This window comes from Trachurus trachurus (genome assembly GCF_905171665.1).
Source record: "Trachurus trachurus genome assembly, chromosome: 22".
Classification (NCBI taxonomy): Eukaryota; Metazoa; Chordata; class Actinopteri; order Carangiformes; family Carangidae; genus Trachurus; species Trachurus trachurus.
Window position 1 is genome coordinate 22,029,430 of NC_139907.1, and position 19,184 is coordinate 22,048,613.

Consider the following 19,184-nt stretch of genomic DNA (forward strand, 5'->3'; position numbering starts at 1 on the left):
AGGCAGACAAGGATGGCTCTTCAGCAATGGAAAAATGGATTACAAGGTCTGGCTGACCTCTAAGTGATGAAACGCTCGACTTTCTCACCATCCTCCTTTTTCACAACTTTTCAGCATACTAATAAAACCTCCTCCTCCTCCTGTCTTCTTGTTTGTGGAGACATTAAAGCCTCCTCCTTTTATGACTTGTAACACCATCTCCTCAGATTCAGTAGCTGTTCACATATCCATGCCTAGCATTAGAGACAGTAAATTTTAAAGACCGTATGGCCCTGTGCGATCCGTACAAGGCACAGCACGCACTCTCAACCACGCTCAGTGTCTCGCCAAATCTTTAATCCCTTTTATCTGCCAAATGGAAACAACAATCCCATAATCTATAAATCTAAGTATGACAGTAGGACATCTTGGTGGACACCGCAGGGGGAATGGTACGAAGTTGGGATGCACAGGAACAGTCTGCCTCTCGTGGGTCTCTCTAATACCAGATTAGGTTAATGAGTGTGTGCCAGGGGTGATTTTCCACCTGGGTTAATCCCCACCGAGGACAAAGGTTTATCCAGGAGGAATCACCAGTCTACCTTGCCCGCCTACCACCTGCAGCGTCTGAGCCAGGTAAATAAGGATTCATAATCCAGCAAGGTGCATTAGTGCAAGTGTTGTTTACATGACTCCAGTCTTGATATCAAATGTTAAACAAACTTAAGATATGTTTTCTGTCCGCAAAACTCTCCTGTCGCTATTTGCTGTTTTCCCACCACCCTGACCAAACTCGAGGAACCTAACTTTTCTGAAAACACGTAGTCACTGATTCAGCCACAACCTGAGCCCTCCACGCCTGTCTCCTGATTGACAGACTGCGCCAGCGAATGCCAGGCTTCTTGATGGATAGCACCTGCTCCTCCTCAGAGGAAATCAATTGAAGTCATGGGCAGGGATAGGATGCTCAAGTACTTACACATGGCTGTCTGCCTGGGGAAGGTTGGGATGGGGGAGGGAGGGGGCATGAGGGGAGGACAGAGAGAGGGTTGCCAACCATCTGTGTGCAGAGGGGCGCTGCCAAGCGTCAGTCCCTTATTATGGCAAGCCTCAAAAAGACACACAATGTCTCCAAATTAAACATGTTCGCGCATTCAGGCTACATTCAGCAACAGTCTTTGGGAAGTTCCAGCATCATTACGTACTCATCCAATCATTCACATTGCCCAGTGTTCTCTCATGTGCATTTAAGACTCTAATATTGGTGACTAAATGATGCAATCCAGTATAATTTACACTATTTCTGTATGTGTTACACTATATTGCCATAAGAAGACACCACTCCCAGTTTCCTGCCAACATACAGGTTCAGTCAGAAATCCACACTTAGCACATCTGTAGAGAGCACATGGGCCACATCTGTACAATGGGCCAGCATAGCTACGATCGTAGATGTGCTGTAGTGTAGTTACTGGAACTCAACCAATTACGTTGGCCCACCTTAATCCAATCTAAAACCACAGGTTACTTTGAGGGAACTTTCTCGCCCACAAAGGAGGGAGGTGGGATCTCCTGGCATGCATTGCCCCGACGAGTTACATCCAGGATGGGGGCCCTATGGGCCGCCGTGCCCACCATGCTGGCATCAGTGTGTGTGCCGACCCACTGCAGCACACGGGCAGAGGGCCGATGGTAGAGGGCCAACTGCCTGGAGCTGTAACCACACATCCCGATCCCTACGGCCCCCAGCAGCACCGCCATACCAGGCATGGATTTCTCAGCTGGAGACGGCACCGACACATTGTGGTAGGCCTGGGTCTGGAAGAGGAGAGAAGTGGAAAGTGAAACAAGATCAGGTGAATGTTGGATTATCTTGGTGCAAGTGTGAAAGACATTGTAACAGAAAGATAAGGAAGACAACACACTTTGCGGCCCATTTTCCAAACTATTTTCTGCATCAAATGAGGGAGACATAATGTCCCCACCTCATCCAGCCCTCCCATCAACGCCCAAGAGATTAAAAACCCATTCTCTCTCATTTAGCAACTTTCAGACTGTCTCTTCTGACAAACAAAAAGCTTGTCTATTTTGCAACATGGGCAATTTCCTCCATGGGCCCTTGACAATTATAAAGAGTATAGTGGAGCAAATAATAGAAACTTCATAGTTTCTAATGGAGCTGTGTCACAGGCAGTTAGGAAACCATTCCTGGGGCTCACTCATCCAGGTCCTATTTCCATTTACAATGCAATGGACTGTTGTAGGCTGGGATTTCTCGACTGTTTGGGGTAAACAGTGCAAAAAAAAAAAAAAAAGTCATTGTGTTCTGTGGGCTAAAACAAAATGCATCCTACAATTACAGAAACAGCAGCTTGGATGGCATGTTTGGTATAATTTGCCGGTGCTGTATTTCATCATCTTGTCACAACTGAGATGCCATTGAAAACAGCTGCATAATGGCAGTATAAGACTCGACTCAGTGTATGCTCAGTCTCAGCCTTTAAAACTGCTCCCAGCCATAAAAGTGGTACCTTGCAAATATTCATGACATAAATGGCTGCATTCCAAACTGTTCATTTATTTAATCTCTTCCTTTCTTCTACTCCTGAAGGAACAGTAAATACAGAGCATGTCAAGCACCATGCAACCAGCATTTCAAATCCAAGACACTGAGAGGACTTTCTAAAATTTTCTCTTAAATATCTTAAAGTCCAAACAAACAAAAGTTCAACCCACTGTGGGAAACTTCAAATGACTCAGCACTTGAAGCCCCTGATACCCACAAGTGCAGACAGCTTTAGTGTCACTGTGCTTTTAAGAGTAAAAATCACAGCATATGTAAATATGCAGTAGGTGGCTACAGGGTGTACTTGACATTAAAATGTACACACCTCTACAACACATTAGCATTCAAATATTCAAACCAGAACCCTTATTTTATGGACATTAAACTGACAAAAGAGACTCACCTGCAGCAGCCTGATGTATCCAGGAGTCAGTCTTGGGAGTCTGAAAATCATTTTGGAGCGTTCCACGCTGGCCTTCCTGTCAGATCAGGGATGAATAACCGTTGGCTCTTTTCTCTCTGAGGCTTTCTCTCCCTGGACTCCCAGGACAGGGAACCCACCAACAGAGGGTCTGCCCGGGTGTACGTTGGTGACTCTTCAACCTGTGCTCAGCTATCTGATGCAGGACAGTCTGGTCATCCCTTATAATGCCCCGTCTTTACATAACAGACAGTCTGCAGGTGGCGCGTCTAAGGGGATTACAGGAGCTGGCATGCAGGGACAAAGAAGTCAGTCCAAACAGACGGCAGGTTGTATCAAGCGTGGGATGGGATGACACTTGAATAGTAGAATGAAAGTGGTGTTATCTTGAAGTTATATAATCACATATAATATATATATATATTTTTTTTTTCATTCTTATTATCTATTAACTATTTTGCACACCTGTTGGGGACACTTGATACTTCATACATTTTCAATATTTTGGTTTCTAATTTCAGGCATATTGACACATATTCCCATCTCTTCATTTATCACACCAAGTGTGTGAAATAATGAGGGCAAACTTGTTGATTACAAGGTAGAAATAGTACACGTAAACATCCAGTGTAAATGCTTTCTAACTTCAGCAGCTCCTCTAATAGCCTTACGCAGAACGCAGTCATTTCGAGCCAGAACCACTAGAATCTGCCACGTGGGCTGATTTGGATGTTTTCCCGTTGATACTGTGAATGGCTTCTCCTACTGTGTCAGCAAATTTCTATAAGCTTCAATATCCTTCCTGGCCTCAGGGTCCTGAGCTTAGAGGGAGGTCTTATAATGAGGTAGCTGTGCTGATAACATCTCTTGCTGGACGAGGGGAATTCTCTCTGGCGAGAGCAGCCAGCAATGACCTTCTCCTCATCTCTGGTAATAGGACCCAATTCTGCCTCTCAACTCATACATCCATGAATAATCTCAAACCCTGGCAATAACGCCGCAAAGACGATATGATGCCACTGAGACTTGTGATCCCTAGTGGGTTTGTCAAAAGAAACTACTGTATGCAGCTTTTAAAGCATTTCAGGGAAAAAAGAATGAAAACTTAAAACAAACAAGTTATGCTCACAACAATAATACTAACATGCAAACAATCTACAGGTAGGCCTGTAATATTTACATTTGCTAATTGGTGGTTAACATCAAGGAACATTCAGAATTAGGTTAAAAACCATAGTGACGGCCAAATTAAACTTTTTACCTAATTGGATGGGATGTTTTTTTCTGTTTTTTTTTTTTTAAAGCTGGTCAACACATTGACACCTTTTTTTTTGCTCAGAAGCAACTTCATGTTTCTGGTATATGTAAAATCTGCCATACACATTTTACTCCATGCTTAGTCTCTTAGTGAGTAAATGCGTCTCTGTTTTTTGATGTGTGTGCACATTTGTTTTTTTTGGGGGGGGGCTGTGCTGCCTGCTGTGGCCAAATACAACATAATGAGAGCTGTGAGAATGGAAATGCCAATTATAAGTGATTTAAGGGATAATCTAAGTTATCCTAGCAATTTATGTCTGATGGAACATCAGAGGTACATCATTGTGGCGCTAGAGAAAAAGTCACTAGGGTGCACTAATTGGGAATTGTTGATGCCAAATGTACCAAATTTTGTACTGATGGATTGTGAAAACTTTTACCAAGTGATGATGCTGAAAAATCAAGGGATTGCGACTGAGTTCTTAGGATTCATGCCTTGGATTTCTGACATTAAGGCCAATTCCTGAATTGTTGTTGAGATATTTCAGTTTGGATCAAAGTGACCGAGAGCTAAAACTACTAAAGGATGAACTCAATGCGATGTTACATAAGCATAACAGGCAATGCGATCTTTGCCCTGATTGTCTCCTCTGGCTAATGTCTGCAGAATGAGCCCATGAACCTCCATCAGACACAGCACCTGGTGCATCCATCAATGAATGGAGGCCACAGATGGCTGACCTCATGCTAATTGTTCATGACTATAATACGAGACACACACTCAGAGCCGGTGCAGTATACAGTATAAACCTACTGGTTTTCGGTGCATCCCAGTTCCAACAAAGACAACAGTATCTCTGTAGCTAGTACGTGGCAGACAGCCCTCATACAGGTTGTCACAATTGAGGTGTCCAGCCCGGATAATTCTCTGCCCTTTTCCTGAACTCAGCCCCTGGCATTGAGCTATGGGTAAATGTATTAGAATAGATTACCTGAGCTGTAGACAGATATGGTGATGCGGAAGGTTAAGCCACCAACTCCCTGGGTGGTACTGGATCCCATGATCCATCAACAACATACTGTGCTGCTATATTGAGCATGCAGTTAGATAACAGCAACAAGAGTTTGATGAGAATAATGCAAGGGGACTAGTTATTGTTCTTTATCATTCAGCCCAGTAATGAATATATGCTGAGACACCATTAGTGTCATCACGACTACCTCCCTGAGGACTATCAATTAATCTAATGCTGTTAGGGAAAACACCAAATTCGAAAAGGCACATGGAATAGCAATGTGGTCAGAAATGGATTTGTGGGGAGTGTACTGTAGATAATTGAGGAGCTATTAGGTTAACTGGTTGGGTTTAAATGTCATAACATCTGCAAGGAGTACTTGAGCTTTGGCAGAGCTGACATTTATTTCTATTGCAATTAGGGGGTTGGATGAGGTGGACAAGTGTGATGTTAATAGCAATTAAATGTCCGATTCATTTGAGCTACATGAAAAACAACTCGAACAAACAGGGTGGTAAGTTACAGCTTAGCCAATAATGACAACTTCAGGCTTACTCATGGTGGGAGGAAGGATTTGCAAAGCTCAGGATTAACTGGCCTTGTTTTCTTCTTGTACAATATAAGGCATGAAACTGGATTAGCAAAAAGCAAAAAATATTTAATAAAAATATTTTATACAGCATCATGTTAAATCCAACATGTTGCAATGCAGGATATAAGAAAGAAAATTTCAATATCCAGTGCTAGAAAATAATCCTTCAGTAGTGTCTCTGTTTCAGCATGATTGGCAGTCTCACGGGTGTGTTGTAGAGAGCCCTGTGTTCTTGTCTCCCTGCATGGGAAGGATGTCTGTGATCCAGTATTGGAACAGTGAAACGACTGCAGCACCTTCCTCTAAAACACAGAGAGACACACAGAGAAATGTTTCAGTTACTGCTAAGACTGCTGACAACACAATACCACAGGAGCAGTCAGGGCTTTCACCAAAGAGACTTATTTGCTGTTGTGTTTTGAGCATACAAAATCAAAATCCCTTGGCACAGTGCAAATCTACTTCCAAGTCTATGCATGTAGCCATTCAACCTTGAACATCTGTCTGCCATCCAAGACAGAATATTTAGTTTAGTTATTCTTGAAAAAATTGAATTCAATTTAGTCTGAGAGGAACATAAGATGGACAATGTAAAAGGGGAGCAGGGAAGCCGATGCCATTCATGAGAGGCTCTCCTCTCATGGTGCAGTAAAATACACTCAAAAGGAAATGTGCTTCAGAGCTGCTCCTGCAGTCAACTGATTGCCACTGCAAGGCTAGATAGAGTGAGGGGAGCTTTAGTGAACTGGCTTGAAGGACTCTCAAAGCACACCTCACCACAAGCACATGGTTCGGCTCCTGCATTGCAGTGGATGTGGGTAAAATTAAAATCCAGAATGCTGATTTAATAAAGTGGATGGTCTGTGATACAATCTGATGGCAGTGAATTGAAGCATGACTCATACATTGTGATGTGGGTGAGGAGGGAGGGGGGCAGGAAAGCTTGACGGCAGCCGAGGAGCAGGTGCATGGAGGGGATAGGCAGTGGCACAACTAAAGGAAGGCTCTATTGTGAGTGCCATTCACAAGATAGCAAACATGGTTTTACACTGTGTCGTCTTGGCGACAGAGACAGGCAGAGACAAGCGTCACTTTTGTGACCACTGATATGGCAGTGGCCTGAATCTCCTTGCTAGACTGTCTCACTCTTGTTCTTACACACATAAACTTGTGCGCGTGACAGCACAAAGTCCCTGCTGATCCTATTATGCAGCCAGATAGTCAACTACAACACTGCGCACACACACACACACACACACACAAACATTCTCACAGGTGAAAACGTGTCTAGGGACACAAGAGATGTTTTGTGTGTTGACAGACTTAAGGCAATATGAACAAGTTGAAACATGTTAGTTAACTCATGGTGGAGGTCACCGGCATGAGGGATGTAATATGGACAAGAACAGCCCTGGTATTGCAACTCATGGGCAGGTACAAACAGGTAAAGGATGATTAAGGCAAGTAAGGGCAGGCATGCTCAGGTGAGGGATACATATTAATGTAAGGGTACAGAGAATGGGAGGCAAGCACAGACAGACAGAGGCAAGTGTTAACCTGCTGGGACAGGTCAGTATAGTGCCTGAGGCAGATCCTTGCAAGGGGAGGCCAGTATGGACAGGGATTAATGTTTGAAAGAAACATGAGGCAGCATTAAAACACAAGTCAGGCTCCCATCAACAGGGCTCTTACCATTTCTCTTTCCAAAAATAGCCTTTTGTTCTTCCTGGAAAATACAATTTTAATCTTCTAATAGTTTGGACTGATCCGTGCACTGACCTGCGGACAGACAGGAGTTGTTGGAGAGTTCCTTAAGTGCCTTTTCCAGTTTCTCTGTCTCTTTCCGTTGAACAAAAGCCTTGAGACTGTAGAGTAGCTTCAGGACAGAGATGGGCTTACATCTGCTGGATATGTGGCCCAGAAGGTCCTCCACTGTGCCAGACAGGAGAGGAGGGCTGTTTCCGTGCCTCGAGGCTGTAGGAGCACAGAGAAGGAGAAGGGTGGCTGGTTAATTTAAACAATCAACATCATACTTTAACATTTTTCTAATACTGGAGGAGTGTTTCTGCTCTCAAACAGCATATACAGTACAGCAACAATTGTTCAACATATCATTTCATATCTTGCCTATGCAACACTAGACCATGTGACATCAAAATGGGAAAAACATCACTCTTATATTTTGTCATTTACAAAACGCTTGACTCGCATATCTTTGCAGTCTCGCAATTAATCATGTCTCGCTCATCTGCAAACCAGGTACCAAGGACTGCGCAGCTTTCTCATGTTTTGCACACTGGTCAGAGCCTAATCTTCAGACCACCCTGCCTGCATCTTAATGAACTTCTCTTCTCTTGGCGAGTTAAAAACTTTGATTAAAAACTCAGTGACCGAGGCGAGCAATTGCTTTCCCTAAGCTGAATTTAGTATTGTCAGTCTGCAGCAAATAATCCCTTCACTAAACATAATTTATTGTGTCACTTTTACAATGTTATGACTTTTGTAATAGTGAGTTATCTTACTTACTTGGTGGTCTCCTTTGGCTTGGTTTCAGCTAGATATGCCTGACAACTAGAAGTTTTTCAGGCACATTTTTTATACTTGTATAGCACAGTAACTTTGGCTGTTAAACTTTAATCAAAGAGCCGCTCTGTGAGGTCCATGCCAGCGCTGGCATGTCATGTTTAAAAAAAAGGTGCATGTGCGCTGTAGCGGGAGTGCAATAAATTCTGGTCGTTGGTTCTGATTAATATGCATTTATATTAGCTTTGGGTAACATTCAATTCTATGTTTATACTTGCTTAGTTACTCCCAAAATGATTCAGTATCACACTTGTTATGGTAGGTTGTTCATTTCATTTTTCAAATATTAGCTCTGAATATTGAGGAGTACAGACAGCAAAACCTTTGACCCAATTAGATAAAACAGCTTCTGCTCATTACTTACAATCAGATATATACATTTCCAGTGTTGTCCTGAGGAAGTCTGACACTTCAGCAGCTCTCCTCTCATCATTCACCTCCTCCTCCTCCTCTTCCTCCTCTTCTTCTTCTCCATCTTTTTGGTAGGTGAACTCCAGGGCAGCAGCTCGGGGCACCACTCCCATAGAAAGTAGCTTTTCTTTGTGCCGTTTCTTCTTCAGCTTCCTCCTCTTGTTCCTGCTCATGTGCTCCTCTCCCTCAGGCCCGGCCTTCTGGCTCTGACCTGTGCTGGACTCACGCCCTGCAGCTGTACCACCTTGCCCTGTATTTTGATGAAGAGTTTGTTTCCTTTTCCTTCTTCTCCTTTTTCTTTTCTGGTCTTCTTGTACTTCATCTTGGTCTGGGTCTTCAGTGCTCTCATGGATGCTCTCTTCTGTGGGCAACAGGATTGTTAGCTCTTCATTTGCTTCAAAACATTGTTAAACTTAATAAATTAAAGTGTCCATATGGATACTGTATTCCTGATGAATGAACAAATGACAGATTGGTATGTTCACATTGTTAAAGGAACAGATTTGCCTGGGGCACCTGTAATCAAACCAACAGGGGGTTGAGTTCTAGTACTGTCCAATAATGTGGCATCAAGAGCTGAGAGACTGCAGGTTTCCCTCAGCCAATCAGAGCACCAGCTGATTCTACTAATTAGATACTTTGTCCTTTTCACTGATTGTATTTTTAATCAGTAAAATCAGCTCATGTGGCTTCTGATTGAAAAAAAACTGCTGAATCGTAGCTTTACATAGAACAAGGCTGAGAGTGCAGGCAGTTAATGCAAGTACAGAAGAATCAGTATAGGCTACTGTGTGTGAGGTATTATGTGGTGCTTCATGACAGAATTACAAACAAAATCTTCTATTCAGTCTTTAATGTATGCTGCAATTATCACGAATGATGACATTTACATCTCCCACAGTGCTTTATTCCTTATTTTGAATGCAAAACTATGTCTGATGAAAAATGAAAAAAATAAAAAAGGAACTGATTGCTCTCGTTATACAGTTGCTTTTTTCAACGTGCACAACGCACAGACAAATTTACCACATTCATCCTACCCTGCGGAAATCATCATTAGGATTTGTGCGCTTCTGTTTTAGCCCTGCAGTTATTTGTTTGTTTGGCAGTTCACTCTCAGGCAAAAGTTTTTTTATCATAGTATTCAATCACAATGTAATATCTACTGTAAGTCTTGCTACCATCTGAGCAGTTCGGCTGAGTCACGTCTTTTACACAACATGTACAAATATGCAAAATTAATGATGAGTTTTATTAGCCGAGTCCCTTTGTGGTAGATTAAAAATTAAACATGATGTGTCTTGTCAATATGCTTCTGAATGCACTGAACAGCTTGAGCAGCCACAGCTCTTGCGGAGTATGCACTCACCGAGCACTTTACAAGAATCACCTGTACACCTGCTTATTTGTTTCATTATGCAATCAAACAATCATGTGGCAGCCGCACAGTGCATAAAACCATGCAGATGCAAGTCAGGAGCTTCAGGTACTGTTCACATCAAACATCACAATGTGAGGGCAAAGGGATCTCAGTCACTCTAACTGGGGCATGGTTGTTGGTGCCAGATGGACTGTTCAGAGAATTTCTGAAACTCTGGAACTCCTGGGAGTTTGATAAAGAGTCTCGAGAGTTTTTACCCAGAATGAAGCCAAAAACAAAAAAAAACATGTCCAGTGAGCAGCAGTTCTACCTTGTTGGAGCGAGGACAGATGAGAATGGATACACTGGAGAGAGCTGACTGAAAAGCTACAGTGAAGTCTCAGAAAACCACTTTTGTTTGTAACTGCGGTGGGCAGAAAAGCACCTCAGAATGAACAACATGTCCAACTGTGGAGTGGATGAGCTACAACAGCATTAGACCATGTCAGGTCCCACTCCCGTCAGCCAGGAAGAGAAATCTGAGGCTGCAGTGGGCACAGACCAGACTAGTGGATAAATGTAGTCCGGTTAATCTGGATTCCTGCCGGCGCATGAAGATGGTCATAATAACGTATCCGGGTATAGCTGCTGACCATCCCTTAATGTCCAAAATTTACCCACCCTCTAATGTCTGCCCCAAGTATGTCACAAAGCAAAAATCCTTTCAAACAGGTATCATGAACATGACAGTGTGGTTAAAGGGACAACGAGGAATTTCTATTTGGTTATAAAAAGTCTCACGTTAATGTGGATGAATCTACGCTACCCACACTTGTTAATGGGCCCATTTTCGATAATATCGTTTTGTCTCTATCGTTATTTTGTTATTATTAGTGGTGGCGGAAATGCTGGTCGAGCCGACCAGCGTTTCTTTACTTTCGGTTTCGTGGCGAGTCATGGGAATAACGCCGCCTAATCACCGTTTATGGTCGGAACTACAACGGTATGTGATCGTCTTCGAACCTCTGACTTTCTTGATGAATGAAAACATGAGTCTGTCTTTCGCCGGTCAAAGAATTTCACGGTGTGCGCGGAGGCTCATAAATAGTGTGAAAACGCTTCGCTTTTCCAAAACTCCTCGTTGTCCCTTTAAGTGAACTTCTGTGGCCTCCAATAGAACATCTTTAGGATGTGCCAGCTACAACATATGCAGCAGTAATGTGAGGTGGACAAATGGTCATATATACTGAAGTGATTATCATGTCAACATGGAGCAAAATTTCAGAGTTGTTTCCATCATGGGTGTCCATCCAAAGAAGAACTGAGGCTATTTGTTTCAAAGGAGGCCATATAACCAATTAGAGTAGAGTATGGCGTTTCTAATAAAGTGCCTGGTGAGTTTAAATATCATGTCATGTCTTGATAACCTAGTCATACACTCTTTGTTCAGTGAGGTGTCAAAAGAAATGATACCAACTGAAGCCAAAAGCGGGTACAGTAGGACAGAGAGAGCTAAAAAAAAAAAAAACGAATCAGGGACTTAATTCTGCAAATATTCCCTGAACTAGATGAAGTGTACAAGAGCACATCAATATCCAAGAAGCTTTTAAATTAGTTCTATTACCATTTTCATACACTACAACATTTTGAATACAGACTGGCCTGAAAAGGTGTCAACAAGGTGTGGAAACTCATTTGGGAAATGAAGACTATCAGCGAGGCTTTCTAATTCACTCTTTGCTCATCACTATATCACTTCAACTAGTTCTTACGGTCGTGTTTCTATCATATTATATCGATGGCCTTATTATTATGAAACCTTTGTAAAGTCCAACTCAATTTGACCTTAAACAGAGATCTGGATTACAATTTCCATCAAGGCTCACTGCCCACTAGATCAAAAACGTGTTCCATTAACACTGTTAGGCTGCCGAGCGCAATTAATCAAACTTAACCTCATAATTTATTCTAGTGGGCATCTCTGATTGCTGCACTGTCTGAGCCAACAAATTTCTTATTTCACTGAGGTAAAGCAGAAGCCTGTCAGCTGCCTTAAAGCAGATGTAAATGAAGATGTTCAGGTAATGAGCCGTGGCTTTCATTACAGCCTGGTCATTCCACTGGTTCATGAAAATACAGTCTTTAGAGGACACATATCATCGACCATTAGGATGTTACTTATCCTTGTATCAAATCGGCAGCCAACGGTTCTTATCACTAATCAAGAATATTTCAACTTGGCATGAACATTAGCTTCCAGTTCAGCCTCAAAGATGGAAACAACAAGGATAAGTATCTCCTTGCTAGGAAGCACACACAGGTTTAATATAGTGTTCAAAGGGAAACAATAATCAAACACCATCTGTGCTGGATCCAAGTTCGGCTCAGTTCAGGAACACAATTGATTATCACTGTCTGTTTCCCTTAACTAGAGTGGCAGAGACAATCAGAAAGAGTGACTTCAACACTTTAGAGAGCCAACCTGGAGAAACCCCATGCCATAAATCTCTCCTAGCTTTATGGTGCATGGCGCAGGGCCATAAATGTAAGATTATGGTCGACTTACCAGCTGGGTCCTCTGCACTATTTATTCTGTCTAGTTGGGGGAGTGTGACAGATTTCTCAGCCTGTGTCTTGTAGTCGGCAGGAGGAGGTAGAACCGTGTACATCCGCCTGCAGGGCTTGGCTGCTGTCTGCGTCTGCCCTGCATCTCCTGAGACAGACATGGCAAATAAAGAAAGGTAGTGAAACCCAGCATTAAGAGCAGTGGGTGGCAGCAGTTCTGTTTGCATGGTGTGTTGGGATGTTCTTGTGTGTTCTTTGGGATGAGGTTAGTGTATCAAAGTCAAAAAGTCAAGAAAAAAAGAAGAAAGAAATATTCTCTCAAAACATTTTGAGGGATTTTGATCTTACCAGCAGCAGTGCCTTTTCTTTTCACAAAGGTTTTCTTGGCTAGAGTCTCTATAATGCATGGTGGGCTGGGTTCCTTCTCCAATTTGGGAGCTGCAGGGTAAAGCCTCTGGAGTACTTTTGACTGAAATACTAAATGACATGATTTACATTAGAGAGAATATGAGAACATTGTGTTAATGAGATGCATTAGCATGGTGAAGCACCTGAAACAATTTGCATTGCATAATGCGGTTGCTCTAATCTGTCAGTTTAATAATGCAATTCAAATAACAGAGCATGTTAACCATATACAGTGTGAATATATGACGAGTAATATGCAAAAAATACATGATGTCTGTTTTCGGAATTATAATATTACACTAACAGTTACAGCACTCGACAGGCAAAATGCCCAAAGACTCAACAATTGTCAAACTTTTAGAAAGCAAGACTGAGTTTTACAGGTTCTTGGTAAACCTGATTCGGATGTATCACAATGATTTCGCATTGGACCGCATTGGACAAGGGGACGGAGACACTGTGAACAACATCAGGCGGTACATGTGCTTATGTTTACAACATGGCTTGTAGTTGATCAACGCGAGACTTGGTCCAAGAGCTACGTTAGCTAACGTTAGCTAAGAACAAACAAAACGATTTAAGTTTTTTTTTAAAATTCATTATAATGTTGTGGTCGACAGAAATAATGCTCACCTTCTTTCCTGTGTGCCATGTCGGCATATTTAGCTCCGAGGAGCCGAGGAAGAGGGAAAAAAAGAAAGTTGTAACGTTAGACTCCTCAGAAGCTAAAGGTAGCATGTTAGCATGCTTGCTAGCTTTTAAAATTAGCCGGCTTCATACAGGTGTGTGTGTGTGTGCACATCACACACAGGCGGGGGAGGTCGTGCGAGTTGTGCTAACTCTGCCGTTAAGAAATAGCTAGATATACTTATAAGCAATTTAACTACATAAACCAGACTGTAGTGATAGTCGGACTCCTCCTACAGCACCCTCCCTCCGGTCACAACACAGAGGGACTGAACTGACAGCAGCAGGAGGAGGTGGAGGAGGAGGAGGACTTCAACTTTCGCCGAACTGCGTTCACAATACTGGTAATTTACGTGGACTTGGCTGTCAGAAAATATATGTGTCCAGTATATCATAAATGATTATACAGGCGAACTCAGCCGAATCATTTCCTCAAATCGGCGTGGAATTAGCATAATTGAATAGTTTACAATACAAAATAACATCATTTTCACATTGGCTGACCCCGATGTATTTTGCACTGGACTGATGGAATAAGAATTTAAGACTTCCCTTAGTCATTTACTTTTATGATATTAAGTCTGCAACTAATTAAACTGTGACTCCTTGTGCTTTGAAAGTAATCTTAATTCAATCCAACAAGTGTGTCTTCCTGCCAAAACAAGCCAAGCCAATTTCTTTTTTTAATGACAATTTAAACTGCCAACTTTCTTTCATGCACACAGTGTGATGCATCAGACTAGAGCTCCCCACGTGTTTGGATCCTGCAACAACAGCGGTTTTTGGGCGTGCGCACACCAAGCCAGCTGTAGGACAGGATGGAGGCGAGATGAGAATACTAAACAGGCACCTCATGGCTCAGCATCAGCACCGGGCTGAGTTAGGATTTGCGCACCCTCCAAACTTGGCTTGGGACCTCAGCATGTGAACGGGCTTTGCAGGAGGAGGATCCACCTAGAATGTCAGCTCTGAAGAAGGTAAATCCCCCTTTCTCTCTCTCTCTCTCTTAATAATCTTTGAGTGCACATTTTACTCATATAACCTGAGGAGGATTCAAACATTGTATTTTATACATTCAATGAGAATATGTTAGTAGTAGTGAGAAAAATGGGTGTGTGTTTCTGCAGTTTGGTTGGATAGGCAAGATTGCCTTACTTGTAATCAGGTAATCAGACTTTTGGACTATTGTTTTTTTTTCAGAATGTTAAATTGTGAAGCCATTCCTTAATTGTTAAAACTATATCAAGAACATGCATATTTGTTGAAATAGGGTCTGACATCCCACTGCAAAAATATGATATGATTTTTGCATCACTTTTGCATGCACCCAAATTGGTTCACCACTCCTCAGTTCTCCCTCCTTAGATGTCATTCGTGCACTTACATTCATCCCTGAGGAGGGAGAGCCTTGGATGAGGAGCATTTCAGGCAGAAAAAAGCCCCTTTAGCACAAGGTTAACCTCTGTTATGTCAGGTTTGATCTCCCCAGACTCACCCTGTTGTGCACTGTCACGTAATACTGTATGTACCGTGCTGACTGTAGCCTCTGTGGGTGGATGAGCTTCACTGACTGTGTCTGACAGTGCTCAAGCCCAGTGCCGGAATGAGAGTGGAGCTCCTTACAAAGAAGACACTGGATGAGTTGTAGGTTTTGTAATATTCAAGAAAACTCCACAGACCTGTGTGAACATGTTACATAATACCTTGCCTTGGACAGGGCATTGAACAGCATATGCGCAAGTGTCTGTGAATGGACGATCTCTGCTGGTTAGGGAGTAATACTTATTTTATCATCTTTGAGGGATGATGCTATATAGATAAGAAATGGTTAACTGCTTGTTTGTGCAAAAAGGCTTGTCATCACTGTCAGTTGTACACTGGCACATTGTGTTGTTTAAGATTCAGTGCAGTTGCAAGTATTGATGTCTCAGCTCCAATAGAATCCCATGATTGAGCAATACAAAAACAAGGGAAGTTGTATAGAATGCCTCCTTCAGCACTGCTGCCGAATCCGCTGCAAACACACAGTACTCAGCACACACTGTGAGTGACAAAGTGCTGGCTGCCAGCACTCACATCGTCAGACATCATAATCACAGAGGTGCTAAAAATAGGTGACGATATTCTTTGCAATGGTGTAGAAGCTCAATTATTGCTGTTCACCTTCGGAGCAATATACGTTTTACCAATTTGTACCTGATCAACAATGGAAAAAGTCCATATTATAGATAGCGGCAGACATCCAACCTTTCTTTGAGATCATGCAGCTGCTTGGATGACACGTTGACATTTATGGACTTGAAATAGTGTGCACTACACAGCAGTCCATACATGGAAACTGCATTTTCTGACATAGTAACTGGCCTTTTCCCTTTTGGGTATGAGTAGAGGGTCCAATGCTAACTTATTATGCAGGTGGATAGAAGAGCCACTGTATAAAGCAGTGGTAGTAGCAGCAAGCAATCAGTGGCTAATGTTGTTACTTTAAATCATTTATCGAGGATTTCACAGTATCTTTGTGTGTGTGTAATATGCATCATTTGTATTTAATAGAGAGAGCACCTGTGGGTGGACTGGTGCCAGGTACTAGGTGAAAAATGCTTGTCATGTCTATAATTCCTTATCTGACTGAAAAATAAATGACTTGTCTCTTACCAGCTTGAGGGGGCCCCACCTTTCACCTCATCCACACATCACCACCTTTGCTTTAAACCAACGGACTAATCAGACTTTCAATGGAAGCTTGATGATTCATACGAGATGGAGAAAGGCAATTTCTTTAAATAAAAAAAAGAGGAGAGCCTAATTAAAAGATACCACTTGTGCACAGAGAATTCAAAAAAATGATTGAAAAGCGGCACTATTTCCCCTCAGAAGTACTTTGGAATTTAAGGTGGCTTGTTTCAGGTTATTTCCGATGCTGCTGTTAAATTGCCTTCATTCACAAGCAAACACACACACACACACACACACAAGCAAACAGGGTCATCAATGGGAACCTTGTGTGGACTTTGTACACTTGGCAGTAACATGATAAGGCACTCATAATCTGTTTGAGGATGCATAGCGAACTTGAAATGCTACATTTACGTGCGTGGTGATGTCATTCCAGTCTTCAGGGGGAGAGGAGCAGCAGTGAATGCAGACTAGTGTAACTAAAAGTAAACGCTGAAACATTTAGCAGTCTCTTGTCTTATTCATCCAGTGTTTCTGCTTTCTCTCATTCCTCTTCTTTCTTTCTTTCTTTCTTTCTTTCTTTCTTTCTTTCTTTCTTTCTTTCCCCCCCAGTGTGTTTTCCTATCATTGATGTCCAATTCCCTGATGAATGCCCTCAAAATCTCTAAAATTGGGCAGGGGGGTGGGAGTGGTGGGTGTTGAGGAGATAGAGTTTTATGAGCCTAGTAATGAATGAGAGCCAAGATTGTGTATATATTACGAGAGTTGTTGCATGTGTGTATTCGTGTGTAATCTGGTAATCACCTTTGCGCTGCAAACGGTTGAGTGCCATTGTAATCTCTCTGTGCTCCTGTCAGTGCAATAGCTGCCCTGGGTCTGATGTGACTCATTATAAGGTCCATTAGCAAGCTGATGCATTGGGCTGTGCACTATGCAGAAAATATCATATTTTGATTATATAGGCAGATGTTGCGATTGCAATGTGTGATTTCAGTTGGAGTGGACACCTTTGCTTTTCATTTTCACTCAATATGTCTCTCACTCAATGTGAGAGCGATGATGTGATTTTTGTGCGGTCTTGTGTCAAACAAATATACTGCATTTCTTGAGAATCTCTTGTTGGCAGGGGTATATCTGTAGCAACACAATACTTATGTTGTTAACAATGCATAGCAGTGTGGTGACATGTTTTACCTCAAAGATCAAAACAAAAGAAAATAAAAGAAGACAAAATTTGCAGCTTGTGCTATTTGGATATTACACTTGGCCAAAAAATGTTTCAATTATATTGCGATTAATTGTGCAGCCCTACTATCTGTAACCTTTCCTCTATATTCTAATTGCACATAAATAGGCACAGACAGTTATGATCTCAGATTGTAATATTCTCATTTAGGATGATTTCGCCAGGTTACTTTTGGCTGACAGACTTTGACACTTGTCAGCTGAGTGTCTTTAAAATGATTTGATTTCAGACAAAGGTAAATCATTTCCTTGTTTAAACTGAATTCTAAATTTGTCCCCTTTGGCCCACTGCATTGGCACTGTTCAAATGTGCTATTTGATACTACGTAATGCAAGTGCAAGGTCCCCCCCATTTCCAAATGTACTTGAGGTCTCCTTTGTAGAATATAAGTCTTAATACCATTACTGTTGGCGAAAGGCCCGGCTCTTTTACAACTGAGTCTTGACCACACCCGTTAAACTGAGCAATGAACTTGAATATATTGGCTTATTAAAATAGCCCATGATCATGAAGGACCATCAAGGCACCGGAATTCTTTTTATTGGGGCAGGTGTAAGAGATTGGATTAAGCTCCAGAGAAGTACGTAGTACTGTAATCGGAATAATGCCTTCAAGCTGTTTGACATATAATGGCAGTTGTCTCTCTACCAGGATTAAAAGAATACTCGGACCACACCTCATGATTTTGCTGCACAAATGAAATATCAGTGGCCTTGGATGCATTATGCTGCTGATGTCATGATTACTGCGCACCTGGGTGGGTTTAACCTTTGGAGAGCAAGTCTACAGGAGCCCAAAGCTGAAATTCTAAATTAAGCATGAGAAAGCTGCCCTCATCCCAGCTGCAGGAAGGGCACTTATGATAATGGTAATGAAATTTGGAGCTGGGGTGCAGTACTGTAAGTGCAAATAGCACTCCCAATTCAAGGAAACCCTGTACACCAAGGAGAGACTTGAGGATTTTGAGGAGGATTAAGATAAGCAGAAGTCAAGGAAGAGACTTTCTTTTTTTTCTTTTGATATTGAAACACGGTGCTTCCTGTTGCAAGTCACAATACAAAGTTTCCTCATCAACCTAAAATAGTGTGTGACGGACAGAACAAAGCTACTTTATTAAACTAAACATTTAAATTTTTAATGACAATGTGTTAAAGAGATGTCAACTCAACTTTATTCTCACTCCGAGGCCTTAGTCTGTGTTTGTGTTGTTCTGGAACTGCATTATATTGAAAGATGCCTCTAAGATTTTTTTTTATCTAATTGGGTTGTGTCTGTTATGGCTATTGCTAGGATGAGTGGTTCCAGTGCAAACTTTATCTTCAGCTCAATCTGCACACCACTGCATTTGATAGCTTGACCGGGTAAGAACGGAGCAGACAGCGCTCGGGGCCGACAGGAAGAGCTTTGAAATGCACTG

At 42.1% G+C, this 19,184-nt stretch overlaps 1 protein-coding gene across 2 annotated transcripts; it reads right to left on the bottom strand.

Annotated features, from left to right (window-relative positions):
* Positions 1–5,942: 5,942 nt before the first annotated feature.
* On the bottom strand, positions 5,943–14,102 carry erich1 (glutamate rich 1). Of its 2 annotated transcripts, none has more exons than XM_083998084.1 (6): positions 13,792–14,102; positions 13,099–13,227; positions 12,752–12,898; positions 8,779–9,183; positions 7,611–7,805; positions 5,943–6,133 (listed from the first exon to the last, which is right to left on the bottom strand). In XM_083998084.1, the coding sequence occupies exons 1-6, from the start codon at positions 13,808–13,810 to the stop codon at positions 6,033–6,035; spliced, it is 996 nt and encodes a 331-aa protein (XP_083854210.1). In that variant the 5' UTR covers positions 13,811–14,102; the 3' UTR covers positions 5,943–6,032. The 2 variants fall into 2 exon arrangements, with proteins under 2 accessions (XP_083854210.1, XP_083854209.1); XM_083998083.1 differs by having other exon boundaries at positions 8,779–9,186.
* Between the last annotated feature and the right edge of the window lie 5,082 nt (positions 14,103–19,184).

Excerpts from the sequence above, each read along its gene's own strand:
- erich1 (XM_083998083.1), bottom strand. Across the intron at positions 12,899-13,098 it reads AAGAAAAGGCACTGCTGCTG|GAGATGCAGGGCAGACGCAG; the intron begins GTAAGATCAAAA and ends TGTCTGTCTCAG. Across the intron at positions 7,806-8,778 it reads GGAAATGTATATATCTGATT|CCTCGAGGCACGGAAACAGC; the intron begins GTAAGTAATGAG and ends GTGCTCCTACAG.